Source organism: Labeo rohita, chromosome 22, assembly GCF_022985175.1.
Source record: "Labeo rohita strain BAU-BD-2019 chromosome 22, IGBB_LRoh.1.0, whole genome shotgun sequence".
NCBI classification, from domain to species: domain Eukaryota; kingdom Metazoa; phylum Chordata; class Actinopteri; order Cypriniformes; family Cyprinidae; genus Labeo; species Labeo rohita.
The window spans coordinates 59,363,774-59,385,352 of NC_066890.1; the positions used below are offsets into that span (position 1 = coordinate 59,363,774).

The following is a 21,579-nucleotide window of genomic DNA, read 5'->3' on the forward strand; positions in this document are numbered from 1 at the left end:
TCAGTTTTACATACATTCTAAATCCTAAACATCTTAAAGACATCTAATAGATGTCTATTTGACATCAGATAGGAAATGTCCTACAGACGTACTGCAGATGAGCAAACACTCTAAAAAATATGTCTTGCAGATGTTATATAGATGTCTCCATGAATTACTTGTGTTATAAGCCAGGATAGCACATGTATGTCTGCAAGATGTCTGTTAAAGATTGCTTGATCTGGAATGCATCTGCTGTGTACAAACATCTGATAGACGTCTGTAAGATATCAGTTTTACATACATTCTAAATCATAAACATCTTAAAGACATCTAAAAGCTGTCTATGTGACATCTGATAGGAAATGTCCTATAGACGTATTGCAGATGAGCAAACACTCTAAAAAGTAAGTCTTGCAGATGTTATATAGACATCTCCATGATTTACTTGTGTTATAAGCTAGGATAGCACATGTATGTCTGCAAGGTGTCTGTTAAAGATTGCTTGATCTGGAAAGCATCAGCTGTGCACAAATAGATGTCTTTAAGATGTCAGTTTTACATACATTCTAAATCATAAACATCTTAAAGACGTCTAATAAACGTCTATTTGACATAAGATACGTCTTGCAGATGTTATATAGACATCTCCATGCTTTACATGTATTATAAGTCCAGACAGCACACATATGTCTGCAAGATGTCTGTTAAAGATCATTTGATCTGGAAAGCATCTGCTGTCTAGAAACATCTGACAGACGTCTGAAAGATGTCAGTTTTACATACATTCTAAATCATAAACATCTTAAAGACATTCAATAAATGTCTATTTGACATCAGATAGGAAACGTCCTATAGATGTATTGCAGATGAGCAAACACTCTAAAAAATATGTCTTGCAGATGTTATATAGACGTCTCTATGATTTTCTTGTGTTATAAACCAGGATAGCACTTGTCTGCAAGATGTCTGTTAAAGATCACTTGATCTGGAAAGCATCTGCTGTGTACAAATATTTGACAGACGTCATATATTACAATATATTGATATGTATCAATTTGACATCTGATAGGAAATGAGTATTGCAGATGAGCAAACACTAAAAAATATGTCTTGCATATGTAAATGTGGATGTCAAATAAACATCTCTGTGATGTATGTGTGCTATCAGGGATGTGGAACTCATACACAAAATAACCAGTAGGTGGCGCAAAGGTGGAATTGTGACATTTTAAATGAAGATAAAATAATGAAAAATGACTGGTCATCTTAAACGATAATAACTAATATAGCATTGTAACATTTAATCTCAACAAATTATGCGCCATCTTCTGGTGAGATGTGGAAATTCATTCAGCATTATAGGTAGTCCTAGGACATTGAGTGTATATCAGTTGTTTGCTTGTTGCTGTGGTGTATTATGGGATCGAATGAATGCACATGATAGCATCAACTATGGTTTCGGAGAGCACTACAAATGGTTGCGCCCGTTAAATGGTTTATGCAGCGATTTCAGACAGCCACAGTCTTAACATAATGGCTACGTTTATGCAACTCGTCGTAGGTTAATTGATTGTTATTTTTAATCTTGCTACATCAAGTTTATTCATAAAACTTCAAGTTATTCCCATCTCATTGGTTGTTTCTGTTTGTTGCATGCAGCAGCATGCATATCCAATAAATGTTATACAGTCATCCCCATATAACATCAAGCATGTAACAATTTTAGTAATTTTAGTTTGTTTTAATAATTCATTTCTAATATCTTACTTCAGATACTTTTTAATTTATATAAAATATGAATAAAAAGTGTTTTATAAAAAGCATAAAAACACTGTAACGCACTATTAACAACTTACTTTTGTTACTCTTGATCTCGTCCTCACTCAGAATGATCCGGATAGTCTTTCCCTTGTGCTCCACCACACAAACAAACTGGTTCTTCTTCCACTCTTCTGGATTGACATAGAGGGTAAATATCTTCTGGAAGGTCCCATCCTCATTTGGTACTGTCTCTCCAAGATCCACATCCTCATAATCATCCTGTCCATTTCTTAACCAGGTAATAGTCACTCCTGATGGGTAAAAACCTGTGGCATGACACATCACTGGAGAGGAGGAATCCTCCTGTAACAGAGACACTTCTGGAACTAACAAAAGATGTAATAAATGTGATTAAAATTCTTAATACTTCAGAAGAGATTGGTTAAATTTATGCATCTATGTATCTTCTGTTTTAATGAAGCAGTTTATAAGAAAGAGTGGCATAAATAAAACGTGATCTACTTGTTGAACAAAGTGAATTTTTGAAGACACATTACCTCTTATCTCTAAATCCGCTTTCTTTAATGTCAAGAAATATTTTAACCAGTTAACGCAATCGTGTCTGTAGTATTGTTGTAGAAATTCAAGCTGGGCTCTGTCATTATTCCACGTGTTGGCTGTTATTAATCCCTGTGGTACAGGAGTGATGTATCTGAGTTGATTCACATCTAGTGAGATAAAATCCTCTCCATCATAACCGTGCTGATCAAACCCATATGAGTCGTTAGTCTGATCATCCCATTCACATCCATACATCCTCTGATACGTATGAACACCTGAAGAAGAAAAGGAGGTACCATAACATCTGCTCTTTTTTTAACATATAAGATAATTCTTTGACATTTAAAACTGTAAAGTATTTTAACTCACCATGCAACTGATTGAATTGCTCCATTAGAATAGTAATGTTGATTGTGTTGTTCTGCTGTACTTGTTCTCTGATCTCAATATATTCTTTCCATTTGTCTCCAGATGCAAACTCCTTCATCCAGTCCTGTCTGGGAATCAGCTTCTTGATCTCACTGTCATAATAATCAATCTGTTGTCCATCCAATACAGTTACAGAAGAAATCTCTGGGATTCCTGCAATCATCTGTCCATTTATTTCAGTGTAAGTTGTGGTGAAGGTATGCCTCCCTGAACAAACAACAAGACAAACACAATTAAACACTACGTACTGTGCCATATACGAAATTACTGTTTGAGAAATTTCACATCAATACTTTTGCGGTTTCAACATAAACTAGATAAAGTTTGTGAAAGCCTAGCCTGAAAGTTTGAGGTAGGTGCTACTGCAGATAGATATAGATCTAGATCGATAGATAGACAGTTGTACCAATGCAATGTCACTGCCAGTGAAACCAATGCAGATAAAACGAAAGAGAGTCATGGGGGACTCAAACTGGATTTAAAAAGTTGCAAAACTTAGTAGCTGCATTTCCATTACAGACTTTTGTGTGTGTGCTTTTTTTTAAATAAATGTTGATAAAAAACTATTAACCAATGTTATGTATCTAAAACATAATTTCTTCAAGGCGATGGATGCTGGTAGGTTTACGTATATCTCAGCCATTACTGGCAAGGAAAGCCCTTTACTTGGTTTACTAACTTATACTTGAAGGAGGAGCCCCTTATACTTGGAGATTATAATACATTAAAGAATGATCATGTGACTTTTACATACGCCATGTGACCTGTAAATGCAAAAAAAAAGAAAAGTTTCCATTGTGGTTTTTCAAAATATTCCTTTTTCAAATTGCTTGAAAAACCGCCGCATGTCAGCGTAAAAACTTTCTTGCGCTATATGGGAGTTTTTTGTGAAACTGAACTGTTTCCATTCGACAATTCGCAATTTCAGTTTGCACAATTTAAAGGGTAATGGAAACAGGGCTACTGTGAACAGTCAGTTATTCCAGTCAGATATGCACAAAAATTTGGACTGACAGTCTGAACAAGCCTTTAAAATTATCAATAAAAAGAAAAATATAAAAATAAACGCTAATTTAAAATATTAATAAAACTCAAGTAACACAGAGTCAACACACGGAAGTAGCTGAAGGCCTTGCTGACAGAGCAATCTTTCTTTCCCTTTTAACACCATGCCGTATTTGTCAATATATTCATGGCGAGAGCCAAGTTTAGTTATTCAAAGATAAAACTAAAAACACCCGAAAACACCTAAGACCACATTTAGATAACCTTAATCAGCTGACAGAGATTTCATCCCTAAATATTAATCGTTAAACTCACCTGAGTAAACAAAAGGCACGCAGATGAAGAAAATTAAGAACTTCATTATGGACAAAAATCCATGCATTTTACTCTCAAGTGTAGTCATCAAAAAGAGCGCTGTAAAAACTCTGTAGTTTTCAGCACATCAACAGGAGGAAGTGGTTAGTGAAGGAAGCTGCAGCTCTATATATAGTTTCAATTCAGATGTTTAAGATGCAGATTGACCGCTTCATTCATTAACCATTTTTTCCCAGACAGACATTTGATCATTTCTGTTAACGCTTTATTTTGATAGCCCACTTTAGACATTCTGCTAACAGACAGATCTACAAGTAATATTCAAGTACTGAAATACTGCAGAAATTGAATTAAGTAATTAAACATAAAAAAAGAAATAAATACAGACAAATTTATACAGTTAAAGTTAGAAAGTGATTCAGTAAAGAGCAGTAAGTGATTTTCCTTTTGTCTGTTTTATTAACATTAATGACACAGACAGCAGCAGGTTTATTAGGCTGCTGTCACTTTAAGACATAATACACAGATCTAATATACTGTCAAATGCATTTTCTTTCTCAACTGTTTACATTCACTAAAGACATAAATGACTGTGTTTACATGAATACTCACCAGAACAGGCATTTTTACATAATTTTGTGCATATCAGAAAGTTTTCCAGCTGCCTATCAGAAAGTGCATGAGTACTAAGCTGAGCACTGATTTCTCTTTCGCGTCTTCTTGCACTTGAATGGTGTAAAATCTCTTGAATCCAGGCTCAGTTGGGGGGCAAGTTCTCCTCTCTCCAGACAAAACCAGTATGGTGTGGTTTTAATTTCAGGTTGCAACACAAGTCAGATTGAGCAGAGGACTCGTCTTCTACTTGCGGTCTTGTGCCGATGGCTGTCTAGGTGACGAGGTCTTTGCATGGGATCTGTCTCTGGGGCTCATCTACTTGACATGCTCTCCTGATCTGGATACAGACTATTATTAGTGTAGATGCCATTCTTCTTACAATGTAACGAGTACATTGGGTGTTATGGAAAGTGTTCCTGGTTCCAGTTGACACATTACAAACGAGGTACAAACGAGGTAAAGGCTCATTATTATGATTTTTATGGTTTATTAATAAATGTCTGACTAATGCTTAAAATTAATGACTGCTAGTCGGACAGAAAAATCTTTAGTCGAAGGCAGCCCTAATAATCATATTTAGTAAACAGCATTGACAGCCATCATAAAAGTTTCTATGCAATTCAGTCAAAAGTACACAAGCAGTGCTCTGATTAAATTACATAAAATTAAAATTACATAAAATATAATGTGATGAGATTTTACACTCTACCAAAACTATTTGCTCTGGAACACATAATAGATTAAACAGGTCCTATTATGTGCTCTTTAACAGAGTCTTGATTTTGTTTTGGGGGTGTACTAGAACATGCTCTCATGCTTGGCGGTTCAAAAAATGCATTATTTTTAACATAATTTACATTATTACAATACATTTCTCCTAGCCTGGCACATAAGGCTCGATTAGTTCCGGGTTTGATGAAGGCCCGCCTTCCGAAAAACTAAATGTGTTGTGATTGGTTAGCTGTCCTGCTGCATTGCAATTGGCGAACAGCTAAGACGGTGTTTCCCTACTGCCACACCCCTTGACAAAGAAGCAAGTTCTGTGTATAACTGTTAGCGCAAGCTAGATTAAAGTGATTCTTATATTTTAAATATGGATATTTTTCTAACAAAAATGCATCGATTTGCAACAGGAGGCCTTTATTATCCCCCTGGAGCCATGTGAGGCATTTTTTTATTATGGATGGATGCACATTATTGGACTTGTTTTGGACTGATGAGGATACATTTTAGTATAACTCCGACTGCATTTGTCTGAAAGAAGTTAGTCATATACACTTAGGATGCATGGAGGGTGAGTAAATAATATGCTACAGTATTGTTGGGTCCTATCGTCAACTTGCGAGATACATGATATTATCGTACTAACGTATTTAACTTTTTACTTACTTAGTTTCATTGCCTGAAACCAGCTCCAGCATAAGGTAAAAGCAGCCTAACATTCATCAAAGAACATCATCACTGATTAACCTAGCCTATTCTAGTGCAAGTTTATGCATTTTAAACAACACTTGCTTTATAAGTGAAGCTATCTACACTGTATGATGAATAAATCTCTTACCACACACTGCACACGTCTGTGACGTGTTACAGCTCTGAAGCGGCCACTCTAGTCAATGCTTTTGTTTATATGCGCCGCCCTGCGGCTCGCTGAAGCAGTCCTCCACGCTGCATCGCTAAAGTTAGGCTAATCCCCACCTCGTTCCTACCCTCCCTCCAACAATTAGAATTTCGGTGGGAGGGATTTAATTTAATGATATTCTAATGGACCGCGTTGTGACATTATTGTATCCGGAAAACAAGCGTTGTAGTACAAAGGAGCCATTTGTGGATTTTTTTTAAAAACAAAATATCTCCTTTTGGAGTGGACTTTGAGATTTGCAACTTTGTAGATCTTTTTTTATGCCCAAAGATACACACCACACACTGACTAAAGTTCAAAAAGTGAAAAAGCATAATAGCACTCCTTTAATGAGACCAAAGACTGGCTGTTAGATTTACCCAAAATGACTTATCAGATCACTATATACCCAAATCAGAAGCCATGGATGAACAAGGATGTGCGTATCCTGTTAAAGGCACGCAACACTGCCTACAGATCAGGTGATGCACAGGCCTACAGCACTTCCAGGGCTAATCTGAAGAGGGCATCAAAAAGGCTAAGCACTGCTACAAACTAAAGCTAGAGGAGCACTTTTCGAACTCTGACCCTCGACGCATGTGGCAGGGCATCCAGGCCATCAGCGACTACAAACCCAGTCACTCCACCCCCCTGAATGAACTTAATGACTTTTATGCTCGGTTTGAGAGAGACAATAAAGAAACTCCCACCAAGATCGCCTCCTCAACCGACCACTCACCCATCACACTTACCTCCTCTGATGTCTACACCGCACTGAGCCGGATCAACGCGCACAAGGCTGCTGGACCAGACGGTATCCCTGGGCGCGTACTGAGGGCATGTGCAGAGCAGCTCGCTGGGGTATTCACAGACATTTTTAAAATGTCCCTTGCCCAAGCAGCTGTACCAGCATGCTTTAAATCTACCTCAATTGTGCCAGTGCCGAAACACTTTAGCCCAATATGCCTGAATGACTACCGCCCTGTAGCACTCACACCCATCATTATGAAGTGCTTTGAGCGGTTGGTCCTGACACACCTAAAGGACTCTCTTAAATCCTCACTGGACCCACACCAGTTTGCCTACCGTGGCAATAGGAGTACCGAGGATGCAGTCTCCATAGTGCTGCACTCTGTACTCACACACCTGGACAGTACAAACACCTATGCACTAATGCTGTTTGTGGACTTTAGCTCAGCATTCAATACTGTCTTACCCTCTAAGTTAATCACCAAACTCAGAGACCTGGACATTAACACCTCACTTTGCACCTGGATTATGGACTTTCTGACCAACAGACCTCAGCATGTTAGGTCAGGCCACATCTGCTCCACTACCATCAGGCTCAACACTGGTGTACCACAAGGCTGTGTGCTGAGCCCCTTCCTTTACTCCCTCTTCACCCACGACTGCAGGCCTGTGCATGGATCTAACACCATCTACTACGGTGATCGGTCTCATCAGCAACAACGATGAGACTGCCTACAGGGAGGAGATCAAGCACCTGGCCACTTGATGCATGGACAATAATCTGCTCCTTAACTCCACTAAGACCAAGGAGCTCATTGTGGACTTCAGGAAGGGAAGAAGAGGTTCACATGAACCCATTCACATCAGCGGGATGGATGTTGAGCCTGTCTCATCCTTCAAGTTCCTGGGGACCCACATTTCGGAGGACCTATCCTGGACCACCAACACCTCTAGCCTGGTCAAGAAGGCTCACCAGCGCCTCTTCTTCTTGAGAACACTTAAGAAGAACCAGCTGTCCTCAGCCATCCTGGTGAACTTCTATCGCTGTGCAACTGAAAGCATCCTAACCAACTGTGTCACAGTCTGGTACGGAAGCTGCTCTGTTGCTGAGCATAAGGCACTGCAGTGGGTGGTGAAAACTGCCCAGCGCATTATAGGGACTCCACTTCCAGCCATTGAGGACATCCAGAAGAAACACTGTATGCGTCGAGCACGCAGTATTCTTAAGGATTACTCTTATCCCGCCCACAAACTGTTCTCACTCCTGCCTTCTGGTAGGCGCTTCAGGTGTCCCAGGTCAAGAACCAGCAGACTGAGAAACAGCTTCTTTCCCAGAGCGGTCTCCTTATTGAACTCTGCCCCCCACTGACACCTTTGCCCCCCCCTCACACACCCCTATACTCTCTCCATTACCATTGCACTATTTAATATTTATTGCACTACACTGTACATACCTATTTGAAAAGCAAATATCCATTGCACAATACATTTGTAAATTTCTGATTACATATATATCTGTACATGTCTATTTGTAAATTCCTGTTTATAGAAAATAGCAACCTGTTCATTATGTTCATATCTATCTGCAAATTCCTGATTACAGTTAATAGCAACTTGTATATATTGTTCATCTATTGTAAATCTCTGATTATAGTTACTAGCAATCTGTATATTATGCTCACAGTATATCCATCTGTAAATATTACCCATAGTTTCTCCCTGCACATATCCCTTTTAAGTGCACTTATAACTTATACCTTTATCCTGCACTTACTGCTTATTGCACTCCTGGTTAGACCTAAACTGCATTTTGTTGCCTTGTACTTGTACATGTGTAATGACAATAAAGTTGAATCTAATCTAATCTAATCTAATCTAATGTTTAACCACTATAAAGCAGGGGTGCTCAACCCTGTTCCTGGAGATCTACCTTCCTGCAGAGTTTAGTTCCACTTTTAACTTACAAAACACATTATTTACCTACAAATTTAACTGATGTTGCACATATCATTATTAAATTATCCTTAAAACTTGCTTTAGTTTTTTTCAACTTTAAATTGTGTCTTACAACCATTTTGATGAAAAAAAGAAAATTGCAACAACTGCACTGAATTTTCAATGTTTCATTTTTTTACATTTCAAGTCATAAAAGCCCACAAAACTACACTTAATCAGTAAACTTACAAATTGAAAAAAGAAGCATTGTACTAAAATTGTATAATTACAAGGAAAAAAAAAAAGAAAACAAAGAATAGCAAAACATATTTTGGTCACACATGCATGCTGGAAATCATCTGTTCTCTCATATCCTGAGGATTCCCAGTTATACTGAAATCAGGGAAAAGTGCAGATGATTGGAGGAAACTCTTCAAAGTTGTTTGTCACTATAGGTTGGCTTTTCATTTTGATTTCTGCTCAGTTTCTGCAAAGTAATTTAATGATTAAAAGGAAATGTTTGGAATTACACTGTTTATAAACAAGCAAACAAAAATCACTGTTTAGTACATTAAATGGGTAGTACAACCAAAATGTGAGCATAAACCATTATTCTGAACTATTAGCAACTTACTGTTGTTACTCTTGATCACGAATCTACTGAATGGTCTTTCCCTTGTGCTCCGCCACACAAAAATACTGGTTCATCTTCCAATTGTCTGAAGAAACATGAAGGATGTACAACAGGTAGTCAACTAAAACACCTGTTAGCGGTGTGGCAGTAAATACAACCCAGTCACATGTGAAACTCGTACACAAAATCACCACTAGGTGGCGCAAAGCTGAAATTGTGACATTTTCAATTCCAATTCCAAGATAAAACTAGATAAAAAAGTTTGTCAAGACAAACTTTAAGTTGGCTTGAGAAAACCGGACCAGAAAGTTTGAAAAAGTTTGAAAAGTTTGAAAAGTTTTAAATTAAAGTAGTTTTAAAAGATTTTAAAAGTTTAAATGCAGTTTGTTAGACAGACAGACAGATAGATAGATTATTAACATGTTGTTAGCATGATTCTAACATTATTAGCAAGATACTAGAAGATTAACAACATGCTAGTATGTTTCTAGTATGATTAGCATGTTGCTAGCATGTTTCTAGCATGATTAACAGCATGTTAACATGTTTCTAGGATGATTAGCAAGTTACTAACATGATTCTGGCTGCTATTATAGATAGATATGAAAAATCTATATGAAAACCATGAGTCTGATCAGTTTGATCAAAAAAAGATACAGCAACACACTTCAGATCAGCCTGAAGATCTGGGCTGAGTTTGGAGTTTGTAGAGTTAAAGCTCTAGGAGGAGTTAGAGTTGATAATTTTAGTCTCAGAAGAAGACGACGAAGTTTAAATAGCATTTCAGTAATGCTTAGTGCAGTAGTGGCTTTCTCAAGACAACTTAATAACGCTGTACTTGTTCTCTGATCTCAGTATCTTCTTTCCATGTGTCTCCAGTTGCACTGAACTCCTTCATCCAGTCCTGTCGGGGAATCAGCTCCTTTATCTCACTGTCATAATAATCAATCTGCTGTCCATCCAGTGTCGTTACAGCAGAAAACTCTGGGATTCCTGCAATCGTCAGTCCATTTATTCCAGTGTATGTAGTCATGAAAGTGTGTGACTCTGAACAAAGAAAGACATAAAGCTCTTAAACACGGCTTAAGTCGTTTAATTTTAAATCAATAATTTTGCAGCTGCATCATAAATTAGGCAGCACTAGAAAACGTTAAACTTCATTGGTTTTGATATTGCATTACAATGGAAATGGTAGTTTAAAACCATTTTGTTGGCTCAATTTTTGTGATATCAACTTCAAATTTGAAATATGAATTTGAGAATATTTCACATCCAATTAAAATATATATATATATATATATATATATATATATATATATAAATATTTAAAATAAAGTTAAAATTAAATTAAATTATTTAAAAGTAAATAGAAATTGGATATTAAACAAAAATTAGAAATGTTGCCTTGGCAATAAACTGAAATTCTAAAAAAAAAAAAAAAAAAAAAAAATGGAAATAACACATATTCAAATTTGAAATATGACTTGGTTAGACATACGGCTTTGATTTTATAGCAATTTTAGAGTTCAGTTATTATTATTTTACAATTACAATTATGTTTTAGAACATATTTTTAGTTCAGTACATTTGCTTTACAGTAAACTTTTTTTTAACACTTTCTTTATTAAGTGCTTATAGGGTGTCTTTTTTAAAAAGACTGATCTTAAGTTTGTAGTCCAAAGCATTCATGAATTACAATCATATAAGTTCAAATATATGTTTAAAAAACTGTGGTAAAATGTTTAGAACTTTAGTCATATACTAGATATTACAAAAAAACAAAAACAAAAAAAAACAACCCTAAATTAAGTGATTTATATTTGAGAATATTTTACATCCGATTAAAAACCACATGACTTTATGTCAGTTCAACCAGTGATATTATAAATAACTAAAACTATTTAAAAAATAAATAAATAAATAAAGCTAAAATAAAAATAAATAAATAAATAAATAAATAAATAGGATATTATACAAAAATTAGAAATGTTGCCTTGGCAACTAATAAATTCTAATTTAATTAAAAAAAAAAAAAACTGGAAATAAAAACAAAAATAGCAACATTTTTTAAAAAAAAATACAGTAAAAAATTGTAGCACTTTCATTATTAAGTGCTTATAGGGTGGCTTCTTTAAAAAGACCAATCTTAGGTCTGTACTCTGTAAAAAACAATTTGTTGAGTCAACTTAAAATAATTAGTTACCCGGCTGCCTTAAAATTTTAGTCAACTTGAAATATTAAATTGACAACTTAGATATTTGAGTTCATTCAACTTAAAATTAAGGCAGCTGGGTAACAAGCCTAGCTTTTAAGTTTAACAAACCAAATTTTTTGTTTAGTCAAATCACTTAGTACATTTCAAGTTGACTAAACTTATTTGAGTTGACTGAACTTAAAATTTTAGGGCAGCAGGGTAACAAATTATTTTAAGCTGACTCAACAAATTGTTATTTTGTTTTTTACAGTGCAAAGCATTTATGAATTATATATATATTTAAAAACATTTATTTATGTTTGAGAAAATTTTACATCCAATTAAAAACACCACATGATTTTCTGTAAGTTCAGCCATTGATTTTATAAACTATATATATATATATATATATATATATAAACATTAAAATTAAGCTAAAATAAATTAAAATAATACAACAATAAAATATAAATTGGATATTAAACAAAAATAGAAATGTTGCCTTGGCAATAAACTGAAATTCTAATTTCTAAACTGGAAACAGAAACTAAAATAGCAACATTTAAAAAAACAAAAATCTAATAAAATAACAAAAGCACACAATGAAATTACTAAAAATGAAATAAAAGTGTACATGAAAACTAAACATATGAAAATAAGTGAGTTTAACTGAGTTTAACATACGGAAGCAGCTGAAGTTGCATGCCAACACCATGCCAGCTTCTATGGCTATATTCATGGTGAGAGCCTAAATTGGGATTTACTTGTTTACCAGACAGAGAATTCAACCTTTAGTTGATGTTATGAAATGAGTCTCACCTGAGTAAACAAAAGGTACGTAGATGAAGAAAATGAAAAACTTAATTATGGACGAAAATCCTTGCATTTGACTCTCAAATAAGTGTAGTCGTCAGAGCGCTGCAAAAACTCTACACTTCAGCACAACTGAAAGAAGAAGTGGTTACTCAAAGTTTCAGAACGTACACCACTGCGCTCTGATAAACGGTCCAAAACACAGATGTTCAGGGAGAAAACTTTCACTGACAAGTTGACGTTGCTTCACTCAGTAACGTTTTACTTGCAGACAGACATTTGATTATTTATGATAACACTTTATTTTGATAGCCCACTTTAGACATAGGCTAATGAGTAACTTTGCAACTAGCAGTCATTAGAGAATACTAGTAGACTTTGTTTATAGATTTATAGATTTGTTAGTAGTACATGTGTTCGCACTCAAAAAAACGAGAACTGAATTGAGTTCTTATTCTTCTTGCACTTGAATGTTTACACTAGCAAGACTTAAAAATGTACGCACACATTTTGTCACTTGTTGTGAGCATCTTTTTGAGGTTAAACTAGAAATGTAAGGTTAAAATGCAAGATATTCTTGTTTCTTTGATTTTACACATTTTACACAGACAAAACACACATTTACATTTACAATTTACAAATGTTTGCTGATGTTGCACCTACAACATTAGCAGTTATATTAATTCATTTTCTCAGCTTTATGTTGTTACATACAACAGTTTTATTGAAAAAAATTAAAAATCTGCAAGCGTTCTTTAATGTTTATTTTTTTGGAACTTTTAAACTTATAAAAGTTAGCACTCAAACTACAGTACACGTAATCAACATTGTATTTATAGGACTCTTTTAAAATATTTACAGATGTGAGTGGTGAAAGACAAGATCACAGAAACACACTAACACATGACGTCCCTGGGAATTGTCCCACATCCTGAAGATTCGTGATTGGACCCTGATATACAGGGTGTTTGCAGACGAAAGTCTTCAGAGATTTTTTTGTATCTGTAGGCTTGCTTTTTTTTATTTTGACAGACAGTCCACTCAAGCAGTTTCTGCAAGGTAAAAGATTCAATGAAAATTGTATAAACAGCAAAACTCACTTTTACATGTTGTTTGAACATAAATGTGTGTTGGCAGTGTTGGCCACCCTATAATGACAAAAATCATTTGGTATTTTTTTTAAATCTTTATAAGTAATAATTAATGAATCTTTATAACATAATGATTTTCAAATCAGGTCATTCTCAGTTTCTTGTTTGTCTGACGTCACACTGACCAAGGCCTCTCCCACTATAGTTGATTAACACGGTCGTCTTGCCTTAGACCCGCCCTAATTGAGCTGCGTGAGCTGTGAACAGTCCAACCACCATTGTTTCAACTCTAAAGTCATCCTATATCGCTGTTTTACCTTTTTGTTAAGGGTGTTTGATCTTCTTTGCATGTTCACTTTGCATTTTTGAAGTTGAGGGAGAAAATACAATCAGAGTTTTTAGACATACCCTAACTGTCTTTCTAAAATGCGTCTTTCTTTTTGCCACAATTTCCAGCTGGAGTGCCCATAAGCTCCACCAGAGGGCACTCCACCCCAGACTCTTGCTACTTTCCACTGGACTTTCCCATAACCCTCTGCCTAGGAACCAATTTACAGACACACCCCTTTTCCAGTCAGAAGGACTATTTAAGCTGCACCCACACACACTCACATTGCAAAGTATTGTTTAGTATTGCAGACTTTTCCTTGCCTAGTTTTGGCTTGCCTTTTGCTGCCTGCCCGACCATTGCCTGTTTTGTGAATTACTCTCTTGTTTTGCCTTGGATGTTACTGTTTGCTAGTCGATCCTGCCTTTTTAACCACACTTTTAAGTAAAGCCAGCATGTGGACAACTACTCCATTGCAACGCTTGTCTATTACACTTTTAATAATTTTATATATATATTTCTTTAACACATCTTTTGAAAAACCTCATGAATCCAAATGAAATTTCCATCAGATTTGGCCAATTTATTCTAACTGATGTGGTTCCATGATACTCTTTTTATTGAGAGCAGTCTGATCGTGAATGCAGATACCAACAACTGAGTTTGGTTGAGGAATAAAAACTTTAAATATCATGTAGAGATCATTTATTAACAATATGTCTAATTTCTTCTTGAAAATCGCCCACAACTGTAACTACAGTAATGGTTAGTGAAAATGAGGCTTTGCATTTTAACATATTTTAATAATTCTGAATAACTTCCAGCCGTAATAGTGATTTTTAACATTAGTGAAGCATTGGCTTGATTTAACTCCACCCTACTGGAATTTCTATAGACACACACAAAAAAATGCATTCACCGAAACATTTTACATTCGCCAAAATTTGCATTGCTCTGAGAAACTTTGCTTCCCCCCAAAATGTTTGTGTTCCTAATAAATGTTGGATTTGCTTGAGAAACTTTTGTGGGGGAACGCAAAATTTCTCAGGGGAACACGTTTGGAAAAGTTTCCTACAGAGCCCCTGAAGGGACATGGTGATAGAAGAAATACTAAAAGAGAGGAAAAAATACATTTCAGTGCTTTTGGGTTCTTTCACAAAAGTTTTGTGACTTTTGCTTTCACTCGCAAAAGTTTTGCTTTGCACTTTTGCATTCGGTCAAAAATATTTTGTGTTCCCTGCTTTGTTTTCCCACATTCATTCCCAACATCCTACAGTTGAAGCCAATTGAATGTGAAATAAAAGCATTTCAGAGAAAGATTGGAAAAAGACATGTAAACATACAGAATACTTACTTCATATGGACTACAGTACAAATATGAATAGTCCCATCACACACAGAAGTATGCTTTTGTAGGTCCTTAAATATAAAAAGGTTATTATCGTTAAGTAAAGAAACATTCTGTCAATTGAAATAAAGCTGAAATCAAAACAATATAAATTAGTGGTGTCAATCGATTAAAGAAATGAACTAATTAATCCCACTTTTCTTCTGAAATCGCGATTAATCACAATTAATCCCACCTAATATTACAAATTTTAAATATATTTTTATATTGCAATAATTTCACATTCAATCTTTAAATTAATGTAGAAACAACATAAAGGATGTGTATTTTTGATATTTGTTTAATAACATCTTTTAATGACTGAAGGCAAGTATCATGATACCAACTGATGTGTCTATAAATATGTTTCCTAATATTGAACCATTTACTATAGCCATTCAACATTATAATTGAGAGCTTTCAATTTTACATTCATTTGTAATTTAAGTGAACTTAAAACAATCTTCACATAAACCCATTATAATAACCGTCACCGTCAACCGTTAATTGCGTTAAATAAACGCGTTAAATTGAAAAAAAATAAAATTAAAAAAATAATCGCTGTGGTAATTTTGACACTACTAATATAAATATTATATTAAAAAAAGACTAAACGAAAATGATAAATGTTGTCATGACACTCACACTAACTACTGAAGCTCTAAATTTACTAAATAAATGAAGCTAAAACTAGACTAATAATAAATTAAACCTAATCCTAACCTAAACCAAACAAAATTACTAAAAATGTAAATAAAACTTAAAAATAGAGACCTGGAGGGGGAAATGTCCATTCCACTGCAGCACAGACTTTTTAATTTTTCATCTCAAAAGAAGAAAAACAAAAATTTGTGAACAAAATGCACATTTTAGGCGCACGTTACTATGAGGGTGATGATGTGTCATGAAAATTATGAATAATAATAAAAAAAAACAACCATAAAAACACTGTACCTCACTATTAAGAACTTACTCTTGTTACTCTTGATCTGATCCTCAGTCAGAATCTTCTGGATGGTCTTTCCCTTGTGCTCCACCACACAAACATACTGGTTGTTCTTCCAGTCGTTTGGATGGACATTGAGGGTAGATGTCATCTGGAAGGTCCCATCCTCATTTGGTAGTGTCTCTCCAACCTCCACATCCTCATCATGCTCCTGTCCATTTTTTAACCAGGTAATAGTCACTGCTGATGGGTAAAAACCTGTGGCATGACACAGCACTAGGGAGGAGGAATCCTTCTGTAACAGAGACACTTCAGGAACTAAAACAAACATTGAGATAAATGTGAGGAAAATATTACTACATCAGATCAGTTAAATAAATGCATCTACATTTTGTTTTAATGAAGCAATTAATGAGAAAAAAAGAGAAGCACAAACAACTCATTAATTATAAAACATCTGTCAGTTTGTTGAACAAAGTAAATTTCTCAAAGACAAGCTACCTCTTCTATCTGAATCCACTTTCCTCAACCTCAAGAACTATTTTAACCAGTGAACACAATCATTTCTGTAGTATTGTTTCAGAAATTCAAGCTGGGCTCTGTCATTATTCCACTTCTGCACTGTTATTATTCCCTGTTGTACAGGTGAGATGTATCTGAGCTCCTTCAGGTCTAGTGTTACAAAATCCTCTCCATCATAACCGTACTGATCAAACCCTTGTGAATCTTTAGTCTCATCATCCCAATCACATCCATACATCCTCTGATACGTATGAACACCTGAAAAGAAAAAGTGTGAACCATAAGATCTGCTCTTTTTTTCATTGTATACAGTAATTCTTTGACATCTAAAAATGTAGTATAAAGTTTTGATTTAACTCACCACGTGTCTGATTGAATCGCTCCATTAGAACATGAATATTGTCTTTGTAGATCTGCTGCACTTGTTCTCTGATCTCAGTATCTTCTTTCCATGTGTCTCCAATTGCACTGAACTCCTTCATCCAGTCCTGTCGGGGAATCAGCTCCTTTATGTCACTGTCATAATAATCAATCTGTTGTCCATCCAGTGTAGTTACAGCAGAAAACTCTGGGATTCCTGCAATTGTCTGTCCATTTATTCCAGTGTATGTGGTCATGAAAGTGTGTGACTCTGAACAAAGAAAGACATAAAGCTCTTAAACACGGTTTAAGTCTTTAATTTCAAATCAATACTTTTGCAGTTGCATCATAAATTAGGCAGCACTGGAAAACGTTAAACTTAATTGGTTTTGATATTGTGTTACAATGGAAATGGTAGTTTAAAACCATTTTGTTGGCTCAATTTTTGTGATATCAACTTCAAATTTGAAATATGACTTGGTTAAACATATGGCTTTAATAGCAATTTGAATTTAATAGCAATTTTAGAGTCAAATTATTATTATTTTACATTTATAATTATGTTTTAGAACATATTTTTTTAGTACATTTGCTTTACAGTAAACTTTTTTTTTTTTTTTTTTTTTTTTTAACTTATAGGGTGTCTAGGGTGTCTTCTTTAAAATAAAAAAAAAAATTAAAAAATAATCTTAGACCAATCTGCAGTCCAAAGCATTCATGAATTACAACCATATAAGTTCAGATCTATGTTTAAAAAACTGTGGTAAAATGTTTAGAACTTTAGTCATAAACTAAAACAAAACAAAACTAAACAAAATAAACTGATTTATATTTGAGAATATTTTACATCTGAGTAAAAACACCACATGATTTTATGTCAGTTCAACCAGTGATATTATGAATAACTAAAACTATTTAAAAAAAAAAAAATTGAAATAAAGCTAAAAAAAAAAAAAAAAAATTGGATATTAAACAAAAATTAGAAACGTTTCTTTGGCAATAAACCAAAATTCTAATTTAATTTTGAAAAAAAAAAAAAAAAAAAGCAACATTTAAAAAAAAAAAATAAAAATAAATAAAAATTTGATTAAAAATTAAAAATATGACTTGGTTAGACATACAGCTTTTAGAGTCCAATTATTATTATTTTACAATTACAATTATGTTTTAGAACATATTTTCGTTCAGTACATTTGCTTTACAGTAAACTTTTTTTAACACTTTCATTATTAAGTGCTTATAGGGTGTCTTCTTTAAAAAGGCCGATCTTAGGTGTGTACACTAAAAAACAATTTGTTGAGTCAACTTAAAATAATTTGTTACCTGGCTGTCTTAAAATTTTAAGCTCAGTCAACTCAAAAAAGTTTAGTCATCTTGAAATGTTAAGTTAGATATTTGAGTTCATTCAACCTAAAATTTTAAGGCAGCTGGGTAACATCCCAGCATTTAAGTTTAACAAACATTTTTTTTTTTTAGTCAACTCAAATATCTAAGTTGTCACTTACTACAACATAACATTTTAAGTTGACTAAACTTATCTGAGTTGACTGAACTTAAAGTTTTAGGGCAGCAGGGTAACAAATTATTTTAAGTTGACTCAAATTGTGTTATTTTGTTTTTTTACAGTGCAAAGCATTCATGAATTACAACTATATAAGCTCAGATCTATGTTTAAAAAACTGCATTAAAATGTTTAGAACTTTAGTCATTTCTAAGTTGCAACATTTAACAACAAAATAACTACTAAAATATCAAAAGCACACAACAAAATATTTAAGAAAATGTACATGAAAACTAAAATATGAAAATAAAACCTTATTCAACATAATAAAACTAAAGCAGCACTGAAATTAACATACAGCTGAAGTTGCTGACAGAGTAATCTTTCTTTTATTTTTAACGCCATGCCAGCTTCTATGGCTATATTCATGGTGAGAGCCTAAACTGGGATTTACTTGTTTACCGGACAGAGAATTCAACCTTTCATGATGTTATGAAATAAATCTCACCAGAGTAACAAAAAGTACGTAGATGAAGAAAATGAAAAACTTCATTATAGACAAATCTCAAATAAGTGTAGTCGTCAGAGCGCTGCAAAAACTCTACACTTCAGCACAACTGAAAGAAGAAGTGGTTACTCAAAGTTTCAGAACGTACACCACTGCGCTCTGATAAACAGTCCAAAACACAGATGTTCAGGGAGGAAACTTTCACTGACAAGTTGACATTGCTTCACTCAGTAACGTTTTACTTGCAGACAGACATTTGATTATTTATGATAACACTTTGTTTTGATAGCCCACTTTAGACATAGGCTAATGAGTAACTTTGCAACTACCAGTCATTAGAGAATACTAGTAGACTTTTTTTGTTAGTAGATTTATAGATTTGTTAGTAGTACATGTGTTCGCACTCAAAAACACGAGAACTGAAATGAATTCTTATTCTTCTTGCACTTGAATGTTTACACTGGCAAGACTTAAAAATGTACACATACATTCAGTCAGTTCTGTTGTGAGCATCTTTTTGAGGTTAAACTAGAAATTTTAAGGTTAAAATGCAAGATATTCTTGTTTCTTCGGTTGTACACATAAACTTTACAAAACACACATTTACATTTACAATTTACAAATTTGGCTGATGTTGCACCTACAACATTAGCAGTTATATTCATTTTTTCAACTTTATGTTCTTACATACAACAGTTTTATTTAAAAAAAGAGAAAGAAATCTGCAATCGTTCTTTAATGTTTTTTTTTTTTTTGGAACTTTTAAACTTAAAAACTTAGCAGTCAAACTACAGTACATGTAATCAACTTACAACATGAATAGAATGAACAGTGTATTTATAGGATCCTTTTTTTTTTTTTTTTTTTGTTAAATATTTACAGATGTGAGTGGTGAAAGACAAGATCACAGAAACACACTAACATATGACGTCCCTGGGTATTGCTCCACATCCTGAAGATTCCTGATTGGACTGATATACAGGGACTTTGCAGATGACTGGAAAAAGTCTTCAAAGATTTTTTTGTATCTGTAGGCTTTCTTTATTTGATTTTGACAGACAGTCTACTAAAGCAGTTTCTGCAAGATAAAAGATTCAATGAGAATTGTATAAACAGCAAATTCTGAAACAATTTTATTTTAGGGGTCATTGGAATGCAAAACTCGCTTTTACATGTTGTTTGAACAAAAGTGTGTGTTGGAAGTGTGTGTATTTTTTTTTTTTTTTATCCCAGTGGTATTTGTAATATCCTGATTTTCAGATCAGGCCATTCTCAGTTTCTTGTCGGTGTGATGTCACATTGACCAAAGCCGCTCCCACGAGTTGATTAACACAGTCGTTTTGCCTTAGACCCGCCCTAAACGAGCTGCCATTGTTTCGACTCTGAATATCTTCGATTGAGCGACTGAGGTGTTGTGCTGTTGGATATAATAATAAACACAACAGTCGTCATTTACTCCTGACATCTGAGCTGCTGAATGTTAACGTTACTTTCGTTTCTGAAGGAAAAGTATCCGCCGATCTACATAAATGCATCTATGTTCACGCAAATCATTTGTGATGCACCTTCACCTATACAGCAGAAGTGAGTATAAGGGTTTTTATGCATCTTTGCAAATCGCCTTTCATAATAATGTGCTACTTAGCAATTTTCGTGGCTAAAGTAAACAGAGCGGCTCGTCAGCCCACAAAAGAGGGGGGGTGGGGAGTAAGTGGAGCTCATAAGCATTTAAAGGCAAATGCAACATAACGGCTCACTTTAAAAAGGGCAGATTTTGACCAAGTAAAATGGGTGTTTTTTACACTACCACTGAGAAATTTTAACCAAAGTATGTTATGGACTTCTCATTAAAGGAGAAGTCCACTTCCACAACAACAATTTACAGATAATGTACTCACCCCCTTGCCATCCAAGATGTTCATGTCTTTCTATCTTCAGTCATAACAAAATTATGTTTTTTGAGGAAAACATTTCAGGATTTTTCTCCATATAATGGACGGATATGGTGCCTGAGTTTGAACTTCCAAAATTCAGTTTAAATGCAGCTTCAAACGATCCCAAATGCGGTTGTAAATGATCCTAGCTGAGGAAGAAGGGTCTTATCTAGTGAAATGATCAGTTATTTTCATTAAAGTAATATTATAATATAATATAATAATGTAATATATTCATTAAAGTAATATAATTTATATACTTTTTAATGTCAAATGCTTGTCTTGTCTCACTCTGCCTGAACTCTTTTTATTCCGGTTCATGACAGTTAGGGTATGTCGAAAAACTCCCATTCCATGTTCTCCCTCAATGCCACAGTTTTACCTTTT

At 34.4% G+C, this 21,579-nt stretch overlaps 1 protein-coding gene and 1 long non-coding RNA gene across 5 annotated transcripts in view; both read right to left on the reverse strand.

Annotated features, from left to right (window-relative positions):
- LOC127154092 (major histocompatibility complex class I-related gene protein-like) overlaps positions 1-21,579 on the reverse strand; it is a 37,904-nt gene that overhangs the window by 527 nt on the left and 15,798 nt on the right. For 3 of the 4 annotated variants that reach the window (XM_051095494.1, XM_051095493.1, XM_051095491.1), the window contains exons 2-4: positions 17,251-17,520; positions 2,301-2,579; positions 1,839-2,129 (exon numbers count right to left, since the gene is read on the reverse strand). In XM_051095494.1, the coding sequence (XP_050951451.1) occupies positions 1,839-2,129; positions 2,301-2,579; positions 17,251-17,506 (826 nt within the window). In that variant the 5' untranslated portion in view covers positions 17,507-17,520. Of the gene's footprint in view, positions 1-1,838; positions 2,130-2,300; positions 2,580-2,673; positions 3,005-17,250; positions 17,521-21,579 lie in introns of those variants that run through there. The other variant, XM_051095492.1, reaches the window with a different exon arrangement.
- Positions 8,448-16,388, reverse strand: LOC127154094 (uncharacterized). Its single transcript, XR_007825438.1, has 4 exons — positions 16,196-16,388; positions 15,389-15,453; positions 12,622-13,667; positions 8,448-10,655 (listed from the first exon to the last, which is right to left on the reverse strand). It is a non-coding gene; the product is annotated as an uncharacterized LOC127154094 (long non-coding RNA).